At 34.2% G+C, this 20,919-nt stretch overlaps 1 protein-coding gene across 4 annotated transcripts in view; it reads right to left on the bottom strand.

Moving 5' to 3' along the window:
* LOC110454772 (intraflagellar transport protein 122 homolog) overlaps nucleotides 1-20,825 on the bottom strand; it is a 25,510-nt gene extending 4,685 nt beyond the window's left edge. The window contains exons 1-26 of one of the 4 annotated variants that reach the window (XM_021504469.1): nucleotides 20,711-20,825; nucleotides 19,361-19,591; nucleotides 18,257-18,333; nucleotides 17,814-17,947; nucleotides 17,468-17,547; nucleotides 16,421-16,496; nucleotides 16,030-16,221; nucleotides 15,705-15,843; nucleotides 15,016-15,111; nucleotides 14,224-14,282; nucleotides 13,965-14,108; nucleotides 13,202-13,339; nucleotides 11,225-11,389; nucleotides 10,894-11,013; nucleotides 10,108-10,226; nucleotides 9,658-9,811; nucleotides 8,872-9,033; nucleotides 7,679-7,845; nucleotides 7,201-7,372; nucleotides 6,143-6,245; nucleotides 5,129-5,269; nucleotides 3,622-3,630; nucleotides 2,139-2,242; nucleotides 1,805-1,905; nucleotides 1,139-1,304; nucleotides 214-325 (exon numbers count right to left, since the gene is read on the bottom strand). In XM_021504469.1, coding sequence (XP_021360144.1) covers nucleotides 214-325; nucleotides 1,139-1,304; nucleotides 1,805-1,905; nucleotides 2,139-2,242; nucleotides 3,622-3,630; nucleotides 5,129-5,269; nucleotides 6,143-6,245; nucleotides 7,201-7,372; nucleotides 7,679-7,845; nucleotides 8,872-9,033; nucleotides 9,658-9,811; nucleotides 10,108-10,226; nucleotides 10,894-11,013; nucleotides 11,225-11,389; nucleotides 13,202-13,339; nucleotides 13,965-14,108; nucleotides 14,224-14,282; nucleotides 15,016-15,111; nucleotides 15,705-15,843; nucleotides 16,030-16,221; nucleotides 16,421-16,496; nucleotides 17,468-17,547; nucleotides 17,814-17,947; nucleotides 18,257-18,333; nucleotides 19,361-19,591; nucleotides 20,711-20,769 — 3,220 coding nt within the window. In that variant the 5' untranslated portion in view covers nucleotides 20,770-20,825. The remainder of the gene's footprint in view (nucleotides 1-213; nucleotides 326-1,138; nucleotides 1,305-1,804; nucleotides 1,906-2,138; nucleotides 2,243-3,621; nucleotides 3,631-5,128; nucleotides 5,270-6,142; nucleotides 6,246-7,200; nucleotides 7,373-7,678; nucleotides 7,846-8,871; nucleotides 9,034-9,657; nucleotides 9,812-10,107; nucleotides 10,227-10,893; nucleotides 11,014-11,224; nucleotides 11,390-13,201; nucleotides 13,340-13,964; nucleotides 14,109-14,223; nucleotides 14,283-15,015; nucleotides 15,112-15,704; nucleotides 15,844-16,029; nucleotides 16,222-16,420; nucleotides 16,497-17,467; nucleotides 17,548-17,813; nucleotides 17,948-18,256; nucleotides 18,334-19,360; nucleotides 19,592-20,710) is intronic. The other 3 variants (XM_021504477.1, XM_021504486.1, XM_021504494.1) reach the window with 3 other exon arrangements.
* Between the last annotated feature and the right edge of the window lie 94 nt (nucleotides 20,826-20,919).

Below are 20,919 nucleotides of genomic sequence, written 5' to 3'. Positions count from 1 at the left end.
TTTATGTTTAATAGACACAGGAATGTCCAAAATTTATGTTTAATAGACAAAGGAATGTCCAAAGTTTATGTTTAATAGACAAAGGAATGTCCAAAGTTAATAGACAAAGGAATGTCCAAAGTTTATGTTTAATGGACAAAGGAATGTCCAAAGTTTATGTTTAATAGACAAAGGAAGGTTCAATTGTTGTGGCATTATAAATCAATCACTCACCAAATGACACAAAGGAATGTATAAATGGCTGTCGACAGTTGATACAGCAGTCACCGTTATTGTTGAGGAGAGGATTGGTCGTGGAACATCTGTAGCACATTGGCAGCAGGTCCTGTCAGACAAAACAGTATCAATATAAATAAGTATACATATATATATATATTGGATTTTTCCATTATTCCCTATTTATTTTATGTAGACATAGCAAAGAAATATATATTTTCAACCAGTATTAAATTATTTGCTACAAATAAATTTTTCAGGAAAAATGTACACATACTCTTTTGTATATTAACAAACTACTCATACACTAAATAAGTTACTTTTGTTTTTCGTAATAAAAAATGTGTCAATATATCCTTTACATTGTATATTTAATACTGTATACTGGGAAACTTTTGCCTGCTCAAATAAAAAAATCCATGTTCACCTGGTGTTAATTTCGCCTTTCACATGCAATTATTATTTATTGTATGTCAAGCACAAATATTTTTGCTGTCCTGATAAATTTGCCCTTTTTGGGGTCGGCGAAAAAGGCGAAAAATTAAACTGCGGTGTAAATTTTCCAGTATACAGTATTTAACTTTTCTCTAATAACTTTAATAAATGGTTTGGAAACAAATCACATGAAGCAACGTTTTTCATGATTCACCTGATATAAAAGGAAAAGCAATCTACTGTAGATTTGAAGATTTTTTTTTAATTTACAAAACTGTCTAAAATGTGTGATATCTTCCTTCCAAAACTGAAAATCGTAACATTTGAAGTCTGTATAATTAAGTAGACAAACAGAGCAACAATCCTATTAATTTTGAAGTAGGCAAAAACAGAGAGGGGATGAGAATTTAAAAACCTTTGGAAATCTCATTGTGTCCTTTATAAAAAGTAATTCTAATAAATGATTTCATCAATATGTCAAACTTACATCTCCGTCATGGAACGGTTTGGACCTGATCATGATGCTGCCCAGATCTACAGTTTCCAGGAACCGAGAAGGAACACGTAGAGACTGCAGTTTCTCGTAGGCGTAGCGGGCCAGCTTGTAGGCTCCCAGGTTCTTACTCTGCTTAGCCAGGGCATACAGAGTACCACTTACAACCGTCAAGGGTCACAATGTATCATTACAATTATTTTTGTAAAAAAAAAAAGATTTGTATTACAAATGGACAGAATTTGTCAGAAACAGATGTCTTGAATTATTTCCAAATGAAGAAGCTTTATTTGTAAATGATGAAGTATTATCTTATTCAGCTCTGATATTGTTGTTTTGCTAAGGTATTTTTGGACAAAAAAATATTAAAACAGCAATAAATTACATAAATAAATATCATTAAAGCATTAAAACTTGCATAGTATTACTGTATATCACAACTCTATGTAAACTTTTCTATTCTGTAATGTTTTTAGTTAAAAATATACCAAGAAAAATATTCACTAAAATAATATAATATGAAATATCCAGCATATGTGATATATAATCTTAGTTCTACTTTAAAGACTGTTACGTAAGATAAACCTGACCAGCCCACCTACTATGTATTCTCTGTCATGTCACCAGATCTGCTATACTATACCATGACATAAAGGATACACCTTGGAGATGCCGTGAGGAACATTGGCCTGCATCATGTGGAGCAGATAGCGCGAGATGTTAAATAATGCCTCAGGGAGATGGGACGTAAATGGTTCGTCCTGCATGGGGAAAATATAACAAGTTTTAATATTACAGTATAATAACTGTTACTAAAAACAAAAACATTGATTTTTCCATACTCATTGTGTCACACAATCTCATTGATAAATAGTTCATTAAAGTAAGGCACACTCACTAGTACTTCAGTTCAGGTCAGCGACAATTTGTTAGATAAAATAGTTATATGTCAACATATCGAAAAAAATTACATCAAATTCAAACAATAACCTACCGTATATCTCTGTATAGAATGGTAGGCGTAATACATGTCAGCTTTACGCTGGTAGTCATGGAACTTATTCAACATCTCCTCCTTCTTATCAGGATCGTCAATTACTGCAAAAGGAAATCAAACATTCCTAAACAGCAAATCAATATTAAAGCTTATATACTAATTATATACCAACTGATATACCTTACTGAAGTTTAAGCAACACTAAGTGTAAATAATGTCTTATTTATAGTAAATATATTATGGTCAACAAGCTTCCTTGCCTATTTAAGTATGAACAGGTTTTTAATACCTTTTTTTTATTATAAAATACTGATTGGTTTTGAATTTCTTCGACTAGATCTATTATAAACCTGTTATGCTTACATTGAAACAAGAACAAATTTGGTTCTTGTCTAACAAGTGGGCTAAAGGTTAGAATCACCATCAACATATTATTTGTAGCTTTGCCCACTCATCCGCATAAGACAAAATGAAATGTTTCTAAAAAAACTATACACTGAGACTGGTCCCTACAAAATTGTTTTACTTGTAGGAAATGACTTTCTTGATCTAGCTATAACTCAATGGTTTCTGTTTCTTTCTTGATAAATTCTTTAAAGGTGTGCTTTTCTTATTAAGAGAAACAGCTGGCAGAAAGACTTACTATATAGCCAGACTTATATTTCCAAAGCAAATACTGATTTTTTTCACAAGCACTGTCATTTAAGCCACCAGATCTAGTCTGGGCATTAGGGTAGTGGAATTGTAAACTCTTGATTCCTGTATAGAAATGTCATTATAACACACTCATTGACCTATATATCCATTTGCAGGACTCTATATGGCAGCTACAAGGGTAAAAGCAAACCACAGCAATCACACAACCATCCCCTAAGTCTACATGGATATATATGTACCCAACTCAAGTTACTAAAGTGTAAACACAAATTAAGTGTCAAATAATATCACAACAACATCACAATGAAAAGTCCCTCTACCACATTGTTGGAATTCACATTTGTTTTTAAATTTTAAAAGAATCATTCACAAATCCGTTTTGTTTGGTCAATAATTTTGTTTTTTTAATTTAATCTAATTTAAAAGGCTATTAGATTTTACTGATGTGTCAAATGTCCAAAAGACTAAAAACAAGATTTAACTGATGTGTCAAATGTCCAAAATACTAAAAACAATCAAAATAACTTCATTAAAATATTTTGTTGCAAGTTAAATTCTTGTTTGCAATGAAAAAGTGTCATTGCCGAATATTAAAAACTCTCGGGCGTACGATACACTGCCGAATTACAAATACTCTTGGACTGTACACCACTAGAAAATAAAATGTTAACATAATATCACTAAATGGTTGTCACACTAATTGACCAAGAACAATCATAAAGTGAAAATATAATGAACGAAACGGTGGTAAGAAGAACTGTGTTTGTATGTAAATTAAACGAAAGTAAAACTATAATATATCAAGCAGATAAAGAACTCTTACCTTCATCGTCTGAATAAGGAAATATTTGATAGGATAAAATAATGTTGATAAATCACTACTATAATACAGCAACTACCCATGTGTCAGTCCCTTCTACCATCTATCAAAACATTCGGGTTCAGGGGATAAATACTTTAATAGGAGGAAGATAGAGATAACTTGATTTTTGGCATTGTTATGATACATTTATAGAAAAATTGATGCCATTAAGAAACATCACAATTTCCGAAAAGACATACTTCACAGACTAGGTATAAACAAGAGGCCCAATGGGCCTGCATCGCTCACCTGGTATTAATCTCACACTTGTAATCTTAAAAGTGGACTAAAATACAGCTACAGGCAGAATATCAGTGTTTGATTCATAAGAACCTATTAAAAGATTTAAACATATGACACCTGTGACCTTGAATGTCGAACAAGGACATTAGGTTGAAAGTGGGTCAAGGTCATCCATTTCAACAAACTTGGTCGCCCTTCATCCCAGCATGCTACAGGCCAAATTTCAGTACCCTAGGCCTTTTGGTTATTGAGAAGTTGTTTGAAGATTTTAAGACATCTGCCCCCAGTGACCTTGAAAGTGGGTCAAGGTCATTCATTTGAACAAACTAGGTAGCCCTTCATCCCAGCATGTTATAGGCCCCATATCAGTACCCTAGGCCTTTTGGTTTTTGAGAAGAAGTTGTTTGAAGATTTTAAGACAATTGACCCCTGTGACCTTGAAAGTGGATCAAGGTCATTCATTTGAACAAACTTGGTAGCCATTCATCCCAGCATGTTACTGGACAAATATCATCATCCTAGGCCTCTTGGTTATTCAGAAGAAGTTGTTTAAAGATTTTAACATATTTGACCCCTGTGACCTTGAAAATTGATGAAGGTCATTTATTTGAACACATTTGGTAGCCCTTCATACAAGCATGCTTCTGGCCAAATATGATCACCCTAGGCCTTTTGGTTACTGAGAAGATGTTGTTTAAAGTTAAAAGTTGACGCCGGACGGACGCCACACCATGCCATAGGCTCACTTGGCCCTTCGGGCCAGGTGAGCTAAAAAAATTATGACAGTTATTTTTGCTACATCAGTAACTTACAAACAAAATTTGAAACAAATAGTCCAAAATGGCTAGTACAGACTTTATTGGTTGTGTGAATGTTATTTTATAGATAGCTCCAACAAATCTACAATAATAAACATCTACATAGTACACACTACATACATAGTACACACTACATATAGTACACATCTATTTCATAGACAGCGCTAACAAATTTACGATAATTTTAGTGTTAATCAAAGTGAAACGTTATTTTGCATTTTGACCTCATACAGGAAAAGATGTATAAACAGATTTTATGAGTTGATCTAGGCTCTAAAAGATCTACTTTTACAGGAAAAGAACCTAAATGAGAAAAGTGCTTGTAATACCATGATATACAAGAAAGATCAGGGTATATTGACTATATATAAACTACATATTACAGTTATCTTGGCCTATCCACCTACCTTTCGCTATGTCGAGACACTGCATGGACAACTTCCAGAAGTAGTAGCCAGCATCGTTGAACCTGCTTTCCAGAACAGCGTTGTGTGTCAACTGTTCCAGAACCTTGACAGCCTCTGTCTGCAGTCCAGCTTTGTGGAAAGCTGATGGAGGAAAGAAATATTATTTAACATCACTTACTTCAATCTATAATTACCTCAAAAAAAGTTCATTTAAAAAAATAAGACATCATAAATAAGAACAAATCCGCCTATATGATACCTGACTTGTTTTGGAATTGTTTCAAGGATATTCATTGGAAGATGAAGTAGCCAAAACTTCTAAAAACAGTTACAATGTGAAAATGACCTAATACAGCAACATCCTCAAATGTGTATCATTCAAGGTATTTACATACATTATACTTCACTGAAATGTCATGGAAGGTTACAGCGATGATAATGGTTTTTAAGAGTGCACCTTGCTGAAACATTAACTCATTTGTTTTGTTGTGCATTACACTAGCTAGTACGTCGAAGTTTTATTAGTATTTGTCATGAAAACAGGAGAAATGTGAAAGGGTAACTAACCATACAAATGGTCAGAACTTTTCATTCCCTTCAATTTCATTGTGACAGAATTATTTAAATATACATATGGGCCTGTTTTATATATTGAAAATAATAATAATATACAACATTTGATATAGCGCCCTATCTAGCTAACATAAGCCACTCTAAAGCGCTTTACAGTACACGGATATTCAATAAATACAATAAGCATATATATTATTCAATACAATTTTTGAGGAATTTGCAGGAGCTGCCTTTAATCATCAGGTGTTAACTACTAGTCCTATGCCACCTGGCTAATATCTCCCTATGTGTGAATGCCTGCGTGTGTGCTGGGATATTTATAAGGATAAATCTTCATATAAATACTGGTATACACTGAAAATCAACATTTTGTATTTAAATGTAAAGTGAATGTCTATCATTTCATGCCGATACAGATGGTATGTAGCTATCCTTCTATACCTTGTTGAGCTTCCTCAAACTTGTCATTCTCGGCCAGCCATTGGGCGTAGGGTACGTAGACTTCTTCCTTGTACTCTGGGTGTTTCTCCACCAGTGTGAATGCCTGTCAATCAAACATAGCCAACTTCTATTAGTGTCATTAACAGCAGATCTGAGATGATAGAGATATTCAGTCTGGTCTACTCAGCACAGTTAAGCATTTTGTTTGGTTAAAATTGAAAGTGATTAATTCCTCTAAAAGGCAGCTAATAATAACCAACTTTACACTAACCCTTTCACCACTGAAGACCATAATGGACTCATCCAGATCAATGCATGGGAGAGTCTACTAAAGTTGCATAGGGGTGAAAGGGCTAATTCAGAATTAAGATTTCCATTTTAGTTCTAGGAAGCTTCCATTCGACACGGTCATCACTCTATAGTATAAGGCAGATTTTAATAATGGTACATTAACAGTTCATCCATCTGTTAACAAAGTTTCTCAGAGTGCATTAGCAAAACTTACTTTCACAATAAAATTAAAAAGTTTTGACCACAGCTGACCAATTCTATCTCAAGGACTAAATTTGTCCTGCTATTCAAACAGATCCTATGATAGGTATTTATTACTTTGAAATTTCGTTTGCTTTCAATTTTTCACATCATCGGAATACTGATAAATAAACATCAAGAGAAGCTTTATAATTTGCTGATAGAAAAATTACTGACTCAGAGGTACTTATAACACCAGGTAATCAAACTATTGGAGTTTCTTTCATGAAGCTTATTGTACAATTAATAAGTTTCTCATAGAAATCAGTATTACTTACAGTTTACAAGCCTTAAATAAATATTTGCATCACATGAACGATGTAGTTTAAAATAATAATTTAAAGTCTCTTTCATATAATAGGTGTTGGAATGGTTGAATCACATGTAAATATATATTTTAGCCATAAATCCAAATTGATCCAGTAAAACTGCTTCAGCTTCAAGCCTTAGATCAATAATAGCCTAACAAACCACCAAAGATAAAATCACTGGTATTGTACTTCATGTGAATGACTGGCTTTACTCACATCATCCCAGTGTTTAGCCTCAACATGTAGGTTGATGAGGGACTTGATGTCTCCCATCTTACTATACACCTCAGCAGCGTATGGGTACTGCTCCATCTTGGCCAGGTGGGCTGCTGCTCGGGACAGCGCTTCACGGTCAGCTTTGTCCAGTTTACGAGCAACGTCAATCATCCTGTAACACATTGAAGCTTTCTGAATTATCCTAGTTTACTAGACTTCCTAGCTTTCTGAATTATCCTAGTCTACTAGACTTCCTAGCTTTCTTGTATAGCCAGAACTCACAATTCATTAGCTATCAAAATACTTGATAGGAAAAAGAACAGAAAATATTCATAAATTTTATGCAAACAATATTTTTGAAAATTTGTATTTATAAATGTTTAAATTTGGCTCCTACAGTAACAGATATGTAATTTTTATAGTGCAATGCCACAGAAAAAAAATGCGTTAGGATTTAAGTGGATGTTTTAGAACTTACATGTCAGCCCAGCCATGGTCACCAATGATGTCTATGGCCTTACAGAACTCTCCAGCAGATATATACATCTCAGCCGCAGCCTTGGGTTCATTACTACTCTTTGCCCAGTCTGCCTGCTTGGTGATCAGCATCTTCTTATCCAGCGGGTCTCCAGAACCAATGTACTCCTGGTAACATCAAATTCAGGGTGTAAATAATTTAAAAGTGCAAAATTAAACAATTGAGCAGGAAGTCTTGACTGATGAAATCATATGCTAAAATATGTTCATGTGTGGCTATTCATTGTTGTATTGGTATTGAGCTTCACAGAAACTTTAACATCTTTTCTGACAACACATATGACAAGTCAGTACATTTACTTTAAAGTATTGATGCATTATATCAGTAACCAATGTAAAAAGACATTGTATGCTCACCGTTAGGATCATAAAACCTTTTCATGAAAAATACCTTAGCATACTCAACCATCCAGAGGTCAGTGTTCATGTTCTGTTTAATATACTGTACGTAAGCACACTCATACATCCTGAGGTCAGAGTACACATTCTGTATAATATATACCTTAGCATACTCAACCATCCAGAGGTCAGTGTTCATGTTCTGTTTAATATACTGTACGGAAGCACACTCATACATCCTGAGGTCAGAGTACACATTCTGTATAATATATACCTTAGCATACTCAACCATCCAGAGGTCGGTACACATAATCTGTTTAATAAACCGTAGCACACTCAAACGTCAGAGGTCAGTATATATAGGATCTTATATGAGTTTCCATTTCATATGAGATTTATGAAATGTGTCTTAGAATTTTTCAATTTAGCAAGCCTCTGGTGAGCTAAAATGAAAAAATTGGTGAAGAGTTTCATAAATTTCAAATGAAATGGAAATGAGTGTAAGATCCTTTTTATCACGTGATCAAGATCTGTGGCATTTATTTCGTAAAACGACAATTTTCATGCAACCTTGAAATATGAAAAGCCCCCATTTTGACTCCAGTGTGTAAATCTGTGACGTCAGGTACTTGTCCTGGGCGTGACGTCACAATTGAAACAATTGAAACTTACAACCAATCACAGGGCTGATAGGTCATATTACATGGGTTAATACGCAAAACAATATGACATGGGTATATTCACTGGAAAACACAGTACATTATGTGATAAAAATGCATTCTGTATGATATATACCTTAGCATAATCAAACATCCTGAGGTCTGTGTACATGTTCATGGCCTTGTGTTCGTGATTGGATTTCTTGTAGAGTTTAGCACCCTCGTGGAACTTGCCCTGGTAACCATATACATCTCCCAGGAACACCATGGTATCCTGTTCTCCACGCTTCTTCCTTTCCTGGGAACACAAATATATATCAATTTAAAAAATAAATATTATAAGACAAGACATATATGACATTCTACATAAGTACATGATTGTTCATACACATTAAACAAAGGTGTCTATAAAGTTCATCATCATCATCATCATCATCATCATCATATCTGACATCATCTGACAACATCCTCATCCTCATCATCATCATCTGACATCATATATCAATTATTTATAATATTCCACACCATATCTTTATATCATTTCATAAAGACTGAGCTAAAAGTTTAAAAGGATATTATTATATTACATCTCAAGCATAATTAGATACCAGGTTCACTATTTACTTTGATATTATCTGTAAAATGCTACATAGATTATAATTATAATCATATACCATTTAAAAATCTAATTTTGCCATTGCTTATACATGTATATAAATAGGTATAGAAAGAAATGTATTACTTGGAAATATAAAACGAAGAAGCTAAAAATGCACAAGAACATATAAATTTAAACTTGCAAGCGTATTTATTATTTTAACTCTGTATCAAAATCTACCATGAAAATCTAACAAGACTTTAGAAATTTAATGTAAATACTAAATAACGTACAATTAATTAAGCCTGTTACAGTGGTGTTTACCTCTATGTTGTGGATGAGCTCTAAGTAGCGTAGGTCCCTGATCCTGATAAAGGCCTTTTTGGCTGTGTCAAAGTCAAGTCCCTCCAGAGCCTCGTGGGCCAGCACCTCCCAGTCCCCGTCAGTCACTCCAAGACAGGCAACTTTGTATGCATCCCTATATAGCACAATACATTCATTTTCAAAACCACAATCTATTTTACACAATAACAGTGACCATAAATTGATTATGAATACATTTTTTTCTTTATCATTTTATCCTCCTCCTCATAATTATACTGTTCATGTGTTACTATAGAAATCACAATTTTGTTGAAGACAACAAATTTATCAATATTTTTACACATTTTTCATATATGATACATATATACGCTGCTTATATACGGTGCTTATGCTGTAGGCATATAGGAATCTTGGCTATCATATACAATATGCATATTATCAGACACCTACTTGAAAAACTTTTTCTCCAGATACTGGTACATGGACGCTGACTGTGGTACATCTACTGAGGACATGGAGTAAACGTGGAGACAGAATATCTTTGACCCACTGAAACCTACCACAAAGCCCTGAAAAAGATGACCAAGATTAATAAAGAATCAATATACCTGGTATACATGACTCTAACCCTTTCACCCCTACATAACTTTAGTAGACTCTACCACGCATTAATCTGGAGGAGTCCATCACTGTCTACAGTGGTGAAAGGGCTAAACAAAGTTATTTTAGAATTAAACTTGCTTTATGACACTTTGAACCAGCATATTAATTCATGCAGATTTTGTTTTTTTTGCCCACAAAATGATGTTGTGGAGTATCCAATATTTATCATATACTACTGTTCAAAAACAGACAAGGCCTAATAAATAAGTCTTCTCCAATCTCCATTATACTGGTTATGGTAAGGTTTACCATAATTATGGAATTATATAAATATTATGAGCCTTAGGATTCATGAGAAAAAGTTGCTTATTTTTATTTAACCTATTTTACCCCTTTCTAGGGGCCTTACTTTTTGTACTATCAAACTATCCCACAACAAAAATTTGAGGACCTTTCAATCAGTTAAGAGTATTTTATTCAAGAATGATGACAGACAAAATGCGATTGCAATAGGTCAAATAAGACTTTGTCTCAAGTGACCTAAAAAATCATAATATACTTCTGTAAAATGTTGTCAATGGGTAATCTCTAAAGTTCTCAGCTTTTTACAGGACGGGCTGATAATAGAGTTACCTGTAGTTTCTGTTGGTGGACGGGGAAGTTGCTGGCTTTGATGTTGAGGAGACCGTTTCCAGAGAAACACAACATGTCCTCGTAGTGGGTGTTCCATGCTACACTGTTAGCATTGGGCTCCTGTAACAGGGGAGACAACAACATGACACATTACTACAACAAATACTACATGAGGTTCAGTCTGCCTTGTGCTGTATCTTGCAGCTTTAATCAACACATTCTTTGTACATGTATAACTTCACATACAAAAGAACTCAAGGTTGACTATTCCACTGTAATTAACCTATTGTGTTCTACCTGCACAGGTATATTTGTTAATTAGATATTTTACCTGGAATAGGAGTTCCTTGGTGTTGATGTCATACACCAGACAGGTGCTGTGCTCGTCCACGACGGCCAGTTTGGTACGAGAGGCGGAAACATCCAGACACCGGACAGATGTCGCCTGCTTCAGGAGCATGATGGGGAATGGATTGTCCACAAATATCTTCATGATCTGTTCAGGTGAGGAGTATAACGTAAGGTCAGTGACAGCTTAGGGTAATAACTTCACATCTTAACAGGCATGCACAAAGTGTTTCGATATGTCATGTACAAGTAAAATGTAAACAAAACTTTACAAGCAGGGACATGCAACACATGACTAAAACTACACATCATTAGTTGTTACTTATTATGAAAACCTGAATTTTTTCTTCCAGTAATCTTATTCTAATTAATGTTGGAAAGGCTTAAACTTTGAATGACAGCGACTGATATTATTTTTTTATACAATATACAAAAATCATATAATGACTTAAGTTCAAATGGATTTTTCCTTTTTCACTTTTGTCTAATATTCTTAATCCATTTTCTTTCAAATAATCTTTAACAAATTTTCTTTAAGTATTTTATATTTTCATTTATTGAGTTATTGATGTAATCAATTATGAGTGCAGTGTGGTCTGAATCTTTACGAAAATATCATTAACTTTCCAGTGGATTGTGACTCAAGAGTTAGGTTAAATATAATGCAAACTATTTGGGTATCTGCTGCTAAACATTCAACTGAAGGGTTAATAGTGTTATCCATCAACCAGTTAATTATAACTGTGTTTAAAACCAAGTATTTGTTGTGATCACAGCAATTTACATATTAAAGGGGAATGCCATTCTTCTAAAATCTAATAAACATACAGAACAAATATGGTACAACTCTTAATATGTAAGTCAATAGGTACTTTCCCAATCAAAATTTTTACTGATTCTACAGCAGTGACAGACTGAAGGAAACTTAACTTAGCCCTTTCACCCCTAGGTAACTTTAGTAGACTATATGCCATACTTTTATTTGGATGAGTCCATTATGGTCTACAGTGGTGAAAGGGTTAAGGTGGTAAATTAACTGAAGTGTACCTTGTAGTGTGGTAAACTAATGTAAGAATAAGAATTGTCTGGAGACTTTCAGTGTTGTGTTTCTATATTACTGAATATATCCACGGCAAATATTTTTACTACATATTTCTTTCTTTCTTTCTCTGTCTTTCTTTCTATTTTTCTTTCTTTCTTTCTTTCTTAAAAATGCAGGTGACAAACCATTGAGTTTAATAGTGACAATTTTGGATGTAATTGTATGGATGCCAGATGCCTGGAAGAGAGAATGTAGCGTGGTAGTTCACATCAGAGTGACGTTTAGTTGTGTGATGAGAAATGCCAGGGAGAAAGCCGGTCGTGAGTTCACATCAGTGTGACAGTCTAGGACCAGGCCTAACTGACCAGTGTTTGTGGAGTGATGAAAACTCGACTTGTTGATATAAATATAAAGTGAAAAAAGAAAATGTGCTGTGACACGTGACTGAAATTAGAGAATTCTGGATTTTTTTTGATTTTTTTTTTAAATCAAAGAACATCTGAAATATGATTCCAAATTAATAATGACCTCTTGTACAGAAGTAAACAACTAAAGTGTGATGATAGTCTTCCTTTATTTCTACCTTTCACAGTCAGACTTTCATTTATATATTTAAGCAGACTTTTTCATTATCTTAAATGGGATTTTTTCCATATACGAGTGGCATTTGTACTATATTTTGAATACAATGAAAATATTCTGATCTCTTTCCAATCTCTTTAAAAAAAACATATAATTAAAAATATTCTGACTTGTATTGCTGATTACTTGGTTGAATTTTCCCCACTGCTGTTGAACACTGGCCAGACAGGATCACCGGTCCCAGCCCACCACCAGTTCTACATTTACCTGTCCGTTCTGTAGCCCAACTAGCAGTCCCTCTTTGCCTTGCGGCAGTAGGCCCACCTCACAACTAACCTGTCCATTTTTGAGGCCGACAAGGAGCCCCTCACGACCTGGGGGACCACCTATCACCTTGATGTACCGAATCAGCGATTCCATCACCCACTCCTTTTCCTTGATACCCTGGAAGGAGAAGCTCTGGAGGCGCTTGTCCTGGAAACAGAAAAAGTGATAGGACTTACTTTAGATTATCTAAATAAATAAATATACATTTGATATAGCGCCCTATCTAGCTAGAATAAGCCACTCTAAAGCGCTTTACAGTACATAGATATACAATCTATACAATCAATACATTTTTGTGGAATTTGAAAGAGCTGCCTTATTAGGCATGTAGTGGGACTGTGCTTCTAACGGTATCATTTATAGTGCCACCACACTTGAATGCTACAGCACAGATACCGCAACATCCACCCCAGACCATTTTATACTCCACCTGAGTTGTTGGAGTTGTGTGGACAGGAGAAAAACAATTTTCTCTAAATATTCCAAGCGTACGAAGACTTCGGGGATCAAACCCCGGCCACCTGCGTGGAAGGCCAGAGTGTTAACCACTCGACCAACCCGTCCATTTAAACTGATTTTGTTTCCAGCTATCACTCTGATAAAGTCACAAAGCTATATAGAAATGACTGAGAAATCTATATTTACTAAATGTAATTGACCTTTACCAATGATTTTCATATTTATATCACTGTATCTTAGTAACAGGACTGCAGTGAAAGTTTGAACCCAACATTTTACAATTAAGAATATGGAAAATACATGTCGTACATACCTGACATAGTATGATGTTTTGTGAGCAAACGACCAATAAGTTACAGTCAAATTTCCTGTTTATCTTCTCCTTGACTTTATAATGCATGTCAGCTGCATCGTCGGAGTATAACTCGTATATCACTATCTTGTCTGGCAGTTGAACCTGCAATGAAATGTACATAACAGTAAGGTAAAAATATATCCGGACAATAGCAATGCACCCATTCTTAGGATAATGTTACTTACAGCTCTGTATATAATAAATCTATCATACTTACAGCTAATCTGTGTCTGTAGATAGCAATCTTTTTCACAAGATCTCTACATTTGATTCTCACTGAAAATAGAAAGAGCACAATGTCAGTCAATTGATGAGTCCATGTCTTGTTGCCCTTTAATTAATCATTTTAATAATGAACACAAGAAATTTGAAGAACACATTGATTTAGAGAACAACTTTCATCAGAGATTCCAGAACCTGATACAGTTCGTCTCTCAGAGCTTTACAACCTCAGTATCATCAATCTTTAATAATATATCTTTTTAACCTTTAAGATTGGAAGCTTGCTGGAAATCCTAAAAGAATATATGTTGTATATAAAAACTGGTATCTTATATTAATGGAATCACATACTACACGCATATGGTCACTAAATGTGATTAAAGCTGTCACACAAATGTCAGTTTTTATCTGTATTAAAATTATTTATGATGGTTTAACTTTTAAAAAGATGGACTCAGCAAGCATTAAAGTAATCATTTTTTGATTTTATTGTTTCTGTTTTTACTCTATAGCATCTTCTTCCAGGACAAAAGAATAACATTCTTCACCATCTTAAAAATCTACAATCAAATGACGTGTAGACATTTTTTTGATGACAATTCTGACAACTGACTAGATGTCTACCTAAGTGGGAAAAAATTACAGAAAAAAACACCAAACATATTTGACAATCAGAAATACAAGAACAAACTTGTAAAGTCAACAAGAACAAGATCTAACCAAACACGAACAAGGTTAAACAAAACATGAACTTGGGTTGAATTCAATATAACAGCATGGCTTAAACCTATATCTGGGTCAGCTGGAGGAGTAAGTGCCCCTATTCTCTGTTTTACGTCTTGGGCAGCAGAAGTATGCATGCTTTTCCAATCTCGAAGGTTTACTATATATGTAGAAGGAGGGTCGACAAAAATCAACAATTTGTGTTAAACAACATAGCGTGTAATTGAAGGGAAATCGGAGTACCATAAAAGCGTAGCCTGAACAGCATTCACAAGTTAATTTACACACTATAGAATTACAGCACCATCATCATTTTAATTAAATATATACTTTGTTTCTAAGAACAATTATACTATTTCAACATAAGAAAACAAATACTGAAATTCTTTTCCAGTAATCAATGATGACCCGTCTTCTCTCTACTTTGATTAAAAGTACAAGTTTTAACAGATCGTAAGGTATTTTTCAAGCAAGTGCATACACTTCTGCAGTTATCAAAGATATAAATCAATTATAAATGAATGATGTTTGTTTAAACCACAATTGTTTCAGTTTCGGTTTTTTGTGGAAGTGCTACATTAAAGCTTGTTATTTTTTAACTTGACTATTCTGAATAAACTTCACACCAGTTCATCAATAGAGATTATAGAACATTGGAAAACACAGATCTTATCAGCACTATACACCTTACACATTGTTAGCATTGTATCTCTCCACAGCCTACCTTACCGTCGTCTATATACGCTAACATACCTTTCTGGTCGGTGATGAGGTGCTGTATGATCACATCAGTCATGTTGTCTCTGTAGGCGTATCGGTCCTTATACAGTCCGTGTACGGTACTGAAGATCAACTGGTAGTATCCTATTGTTCCATCCTGACAGCCGACAGCCTTCAGAAGAAAAACATTACGTGAAACCATGCGCTACCATCATTTCAGTAAGAATGTTTCTTTTTCTTTTCCATGACAATCTTTTCTGCTTTTTCCTTATTCCTATAAATGTATAACCAAATGCAAAATAATCTGGATTATGTAAATCAATGTAAAATATATTTATCTTTGAACACAAGTACATACCACATAGTTTGAGTCTGGCTTGACCGCTGCTCCCCATACCCATGATGCCTGGTCCCCGATGACCCCAAGCTTGACCCCCTCTTTAGTATGGAGAGTGCATTGCTTGTTGGCTCCGCCTATCACCACATACTCGCCCTTGGAGAACCAGCTGACTGTACATGGATCATACCCAAGGTTTCTGTCCTTACCAATCTGTAACAAACCAAAATAATCACAGACAAATGTTACGGCATGGTTTCTCCCCCCCCCCCCTCCCCTTTGATAATCAACAACATTTTTTTAAACAAACAAGCTTTTTCCTTTTAATAATCAACATTCATTTATATGCAAACACATGGATTCAAGTAGTTATCTGACTTTTGCAATGTCACAACCTGATCTAACAAATTACCTGTTTCCCTGATAATTGATAAAATGAAAGTCTCTGTCCCCAATCTGCCACAGCCAACACATCATAGGTCTCATCTCTGTAAGTAAAACAGTAATAAATCATTCATCTCTGTGATAATAAAAGACAAGGTTCGTGTGCTTAAAGATTTCTTACTTACATGTCTTTTTTTCCAAATTAAAATGACCAAGTTAATTGTGTTAAGACTTCAAATTTTGATCAAACTCTAAAACATATCACACATTTTGAGCTATATACAGTATATTCTTTCATGCATACATTTAAAAAGGATTTGTCTATTCTGAAATTGAAATGGACATTGGTGAACAGTATCATGCATGACAACCCTTGACCCTTATATATTCATTTTATAATTTTCAACAATAGTTCAAATGAAACTTTAGCATTACTGTTAACAGACTACAACTAAATAATTCTAAGTCTTGATGGCCATTCCAAACTATTTCAATATTTGGCAGTCTAGCAAAGTCCTCCAAGCAAATAAGTTGAAAAGCATATAACTACAAATACCAGTTACAAATTCAGAAAACAAAATTTCATTTTTGATCCACATTTTTTTTTAATTCAAATAATTTTGCATAAAGCTGGAAAAAACTTGCAGATCACACAAGAATGGAGAGTTATCTCCCTTGGACCACACATCACCCAACACCCTATAGCTATTTCTACATACACACTTACTTTCGAAAATGTGAATAATTATTTGCATGGTGGGGCCTGTCAAACAAACATTGAATATTTTTTTCTTAATTATCACGAAAGTAAAACTTTTTCAAATTTCATAAACATTAGTCTCATATATACTGTTATTTTTAACAGAAGTTTTCTTTTTCACAAACAGCATTGGATTCGAGCATAAATAACATAGTGAAGCTTGTTAGTATCAGAACTTCTGGCGATTTTTCTTTCAAGTGTTAATTCAATCTACATGTGATTTTATATTGTTGTCTGAATATACATTCAATTTCTTTGAAAAATTGAATATATGTTAATAACTTATTATTTTTAAAGCATGTTAAAAACTTATACCTGCTGGGGTTCCATTGTAGGGACCAGACAGGAGATGTTGCTGCATTTGGTCGTTCAATCTTCACTTTCTCCTCTCCACCCTATACTCATAAAAATGTAAGAAATGTAAACAAAGACATTTCTAAATGTGTTGGAACTAGACATAAAGTTTTTCAATATAAAAGCCTGTAAATATCAAACTTTCAAATAGAACATGTTAATCTGAAATGATAAAAGAACTCACTGATGACACCATGAGGATAACTTTAAGCATATTTCCTCAACACTATTATGAAAATCATTGTGTTTTCAGCTGTATGATTACCAGCTAATTCTCTTTTTCAATCGATCTGTAGGTGCAACTGACCTTGTTACGGATGCTGACCAGTCCATTGTACAGACCAAGAGCCAAGTACTGCCCATCATTGGTCCAACTACAGCAAGTGATACGGCTGTTTACTTTGTGCTTAGATACATTCTTCTGTTCCGCTGTCCACAGCCCTGATAAAAATTGTACACCCAAGGTTTATGGGAAAGACAAGAGGTCAAAATTCACTAATCAATGTCATAGCAAAAATATATACAGGTTTACCTCAATACGTAACGAGCTAAAACTCTTTAAAAATTACTCTGAATCAAGAAGGTCTAACAAAGGTACACATATAAATAACAAATTCGTTAGAATACACTAATACTATAGGAATACAGCACAGCAGAATTTCCATCAAATAAAGCATGGAAATGGTAAGTAAGCCATGTCACACTTTTAAAACATTTCAATGTAATCTGCTGGTACTACTGATAGCTTACCAAAGTCGCTGACAGCACAACTGGCTAGCTGGTGAGTTAAAGGGTTGTAGGACAGACACTGTATAGCATCATTGTGACTGAAATAGAAATAGATCAACATTAATTCTCAATCGACTTACAACTCAGCTGTTTCTTGGTCAAATATGAATAAACAATAAAAAAAACACTGATATTAGCAAACTTGCTAAAAGCCTCCTCATTTTGGAGGGGTACTGCAGACTTTTGGATCCAGCAGAATTTCCTTCTCCTTGATAATTGTCCAAACTCAATTCATTCACAGTACAGAAACACTTAATTTAAACTTTTAAATATTTTCATTATTATTTTGTCAAATATAGGTGTCATTGTTAATTAGTGATGATTGATTATAATCAAAATTAATTGGTTTCCCCTTTACAATTCTGATCATTGATTATAAATTCCACAATCAATATAATCATTTTCTTTTTAAATACAAGAAAAAATACTAATGTAAAGTAAATAACTTTGTATGCAGTCCCAAAAAATGCAAATGATCATCAATCAATTTACAATATTGATTGTGATTTTAAATTGACTGTCCATCAAAATTGTAAATACTTTATATGACATGAACAGATGTTTTCTCTGTACTTCGATCTCCAATGAAAAGTTTTAAAGGTTCTTAACATAATAGTGATGGGCAATTGGTTCAAAATAATAATCGATATTCAGTTTGTAATTGGAAATAGTAAACCGATTTATGATCAACAGCATTATTACTTTATAATTGTATAGGACTGAATCCCCAAATATACACTATATATACACTAACATACAGACTTGTTAACATCAGGATATGTTCTTTTACGATGAATGAATTTCAGGCAACTTTTATGCAGCTTTGATTTTTTGTCTACTTATGACCAATCGTATAATAAAAATCATAAGAATAAATAAAGTTCAATTTATACTTTACATTGCATACATTTGACACTTAAGTTCAGTATTCCGATTATAACTTGTAATCAATAATCGAAATCAGAATGGGCAAACTAATTGAAATTCAATTATAAATGACCATCAGCCCATCACTATAATATATTACCACTCTTAACTCATCTGTCTAATTTTGCAGATACTAACGTGTATTTCAGAATGCCCTCTAGTTTATTTGTCCAGATAATAACACTTTTATCAGCAGATCCAGAAGCGAATCGTTTTCCATCCCTTGCATAGGTTACACAATACACTGTGTCCTTGTGACCCTTGAGAGGTTGGATGAGCGTGCCATCATTCGTGTCATACACCAAGACACGATTACCAGCTGCAACAATCAACTGGCTGCCATCAGGTCTAAAGCACAGGTCCCATATACTGAAAAAATCAAATTCACAGATTACATAATTTACAGACAAGTGTTGGAGCTTCAGACCAATGTTCTTATGTCAGTTATTTAACTATTATAACTGTTTACAGTGTACTGCTTCAGCTGCTGTACTGTGTTTGTTGTACTTTTTAACTACATGTGTAGGACTAGTTCAAGCTTATGATAAGATGTTCTACAGTTCATGATATCAGGGTCAAAGTGTATAGTAACACCTGTATAATTAATATATCAGGCAGTGCCTCGCTGGGTCTAATTGGAAAGAAAAAAGGACCACACACTTACTGTGTCACTTATTGATAACCCTTCTGTACAAGTTCCTTCTAAAAATAGATTTCCTCACCTGTGAATTATTAAGTCTATTTATTGGATTATTTTGTGTGGTGTATCGTTTATTAAAATGAAAACAAATAACAAATTTGAAAAAGAAATGCGATTTGTGGCATCATGGTATGTGCCTACTCCCATAACATGAGAGGCCGCTAGTCGGCCTTTTTTCTATCGGATATTATTTTGCTGACGCGTCGCCTGTCAAAAGTTTTTCTACGTGTAAAACCTCTAACATTGTTGGTGTAGGTATGTGCCATGTTTGAGTTCCGAATAAGAATTCTACAGTAGACGTTTTGGTACTTAAGAATAGGATGTTTCGGTACTAACTTTTTACCGAATAAAACATGAAATATAATAATCAGTAACACACCAGACAAAAAGTGCAATTTGAAACGTATGTCCTATTGTCCTAGTGCTGAACAACTTAAAAATAACGAAACGATAGTGGGGAGTACCGAAACGTGTAAAACAAGTACCGAAACGACCGAGTACAGAAAAGTCTGTACCCAGGAATTTCAGTGAATCATCTCAACTAAGAGAATGTTACCCACATGTTCTACCTATAAAGTTTGCTTTGGGGTATCATAGAAGGAAGTTAAGTATGAACTGATTTTCATTAGAATGAAGTTATGTTTGTATGAATGTGTCAAAATGACTTGCGGAGTCCGATTGTTGTGCTTAACCACGGACCGATGACATCAAATCTGAATATTTATTGAAGATTTTTTCGTGTTATATCGTACAAAAAATGTGTTTTGCATGAGATAACAACATCATACCATTGTTCAAGTTTGTCTCTGTCTTGAACTTTGTCGACCCAAGTTGGAACAGCTCTCATGTTTACCAAAAATGAAGACTGTTTTGGAATCCGGCGACAAAGTGCTCGACATGCGCAGAATGTATTTCCGCTGAAGTATCGAAATCTCGTGTAACTATCTTAACGCGAATATGATATTTTTGTAATTTATTGTATAAAAAATATTGTTAC

Source organism: Mizuhopecten yessoensis, unplaced genomic scaffold (genome assembly GCF_002113885.1).
Source record: "Mizuhopecten yessoensis strain PY_sf001 unplaced genomic scaffold, ASM211388v2 scaffold917, whole genome shotgun sequence".
Classification (NCBI taxonomy): domain Eukaryota; kingdom Metazoa; phylum Mollusca; class Bivalvia; order Pectinida; family Pectinidae; genus Mizuhopecten; species Mizuhopecten yessoensis.
This window is presented reverse-complemented; position numbering and strand designations above follow the sequence as displayed.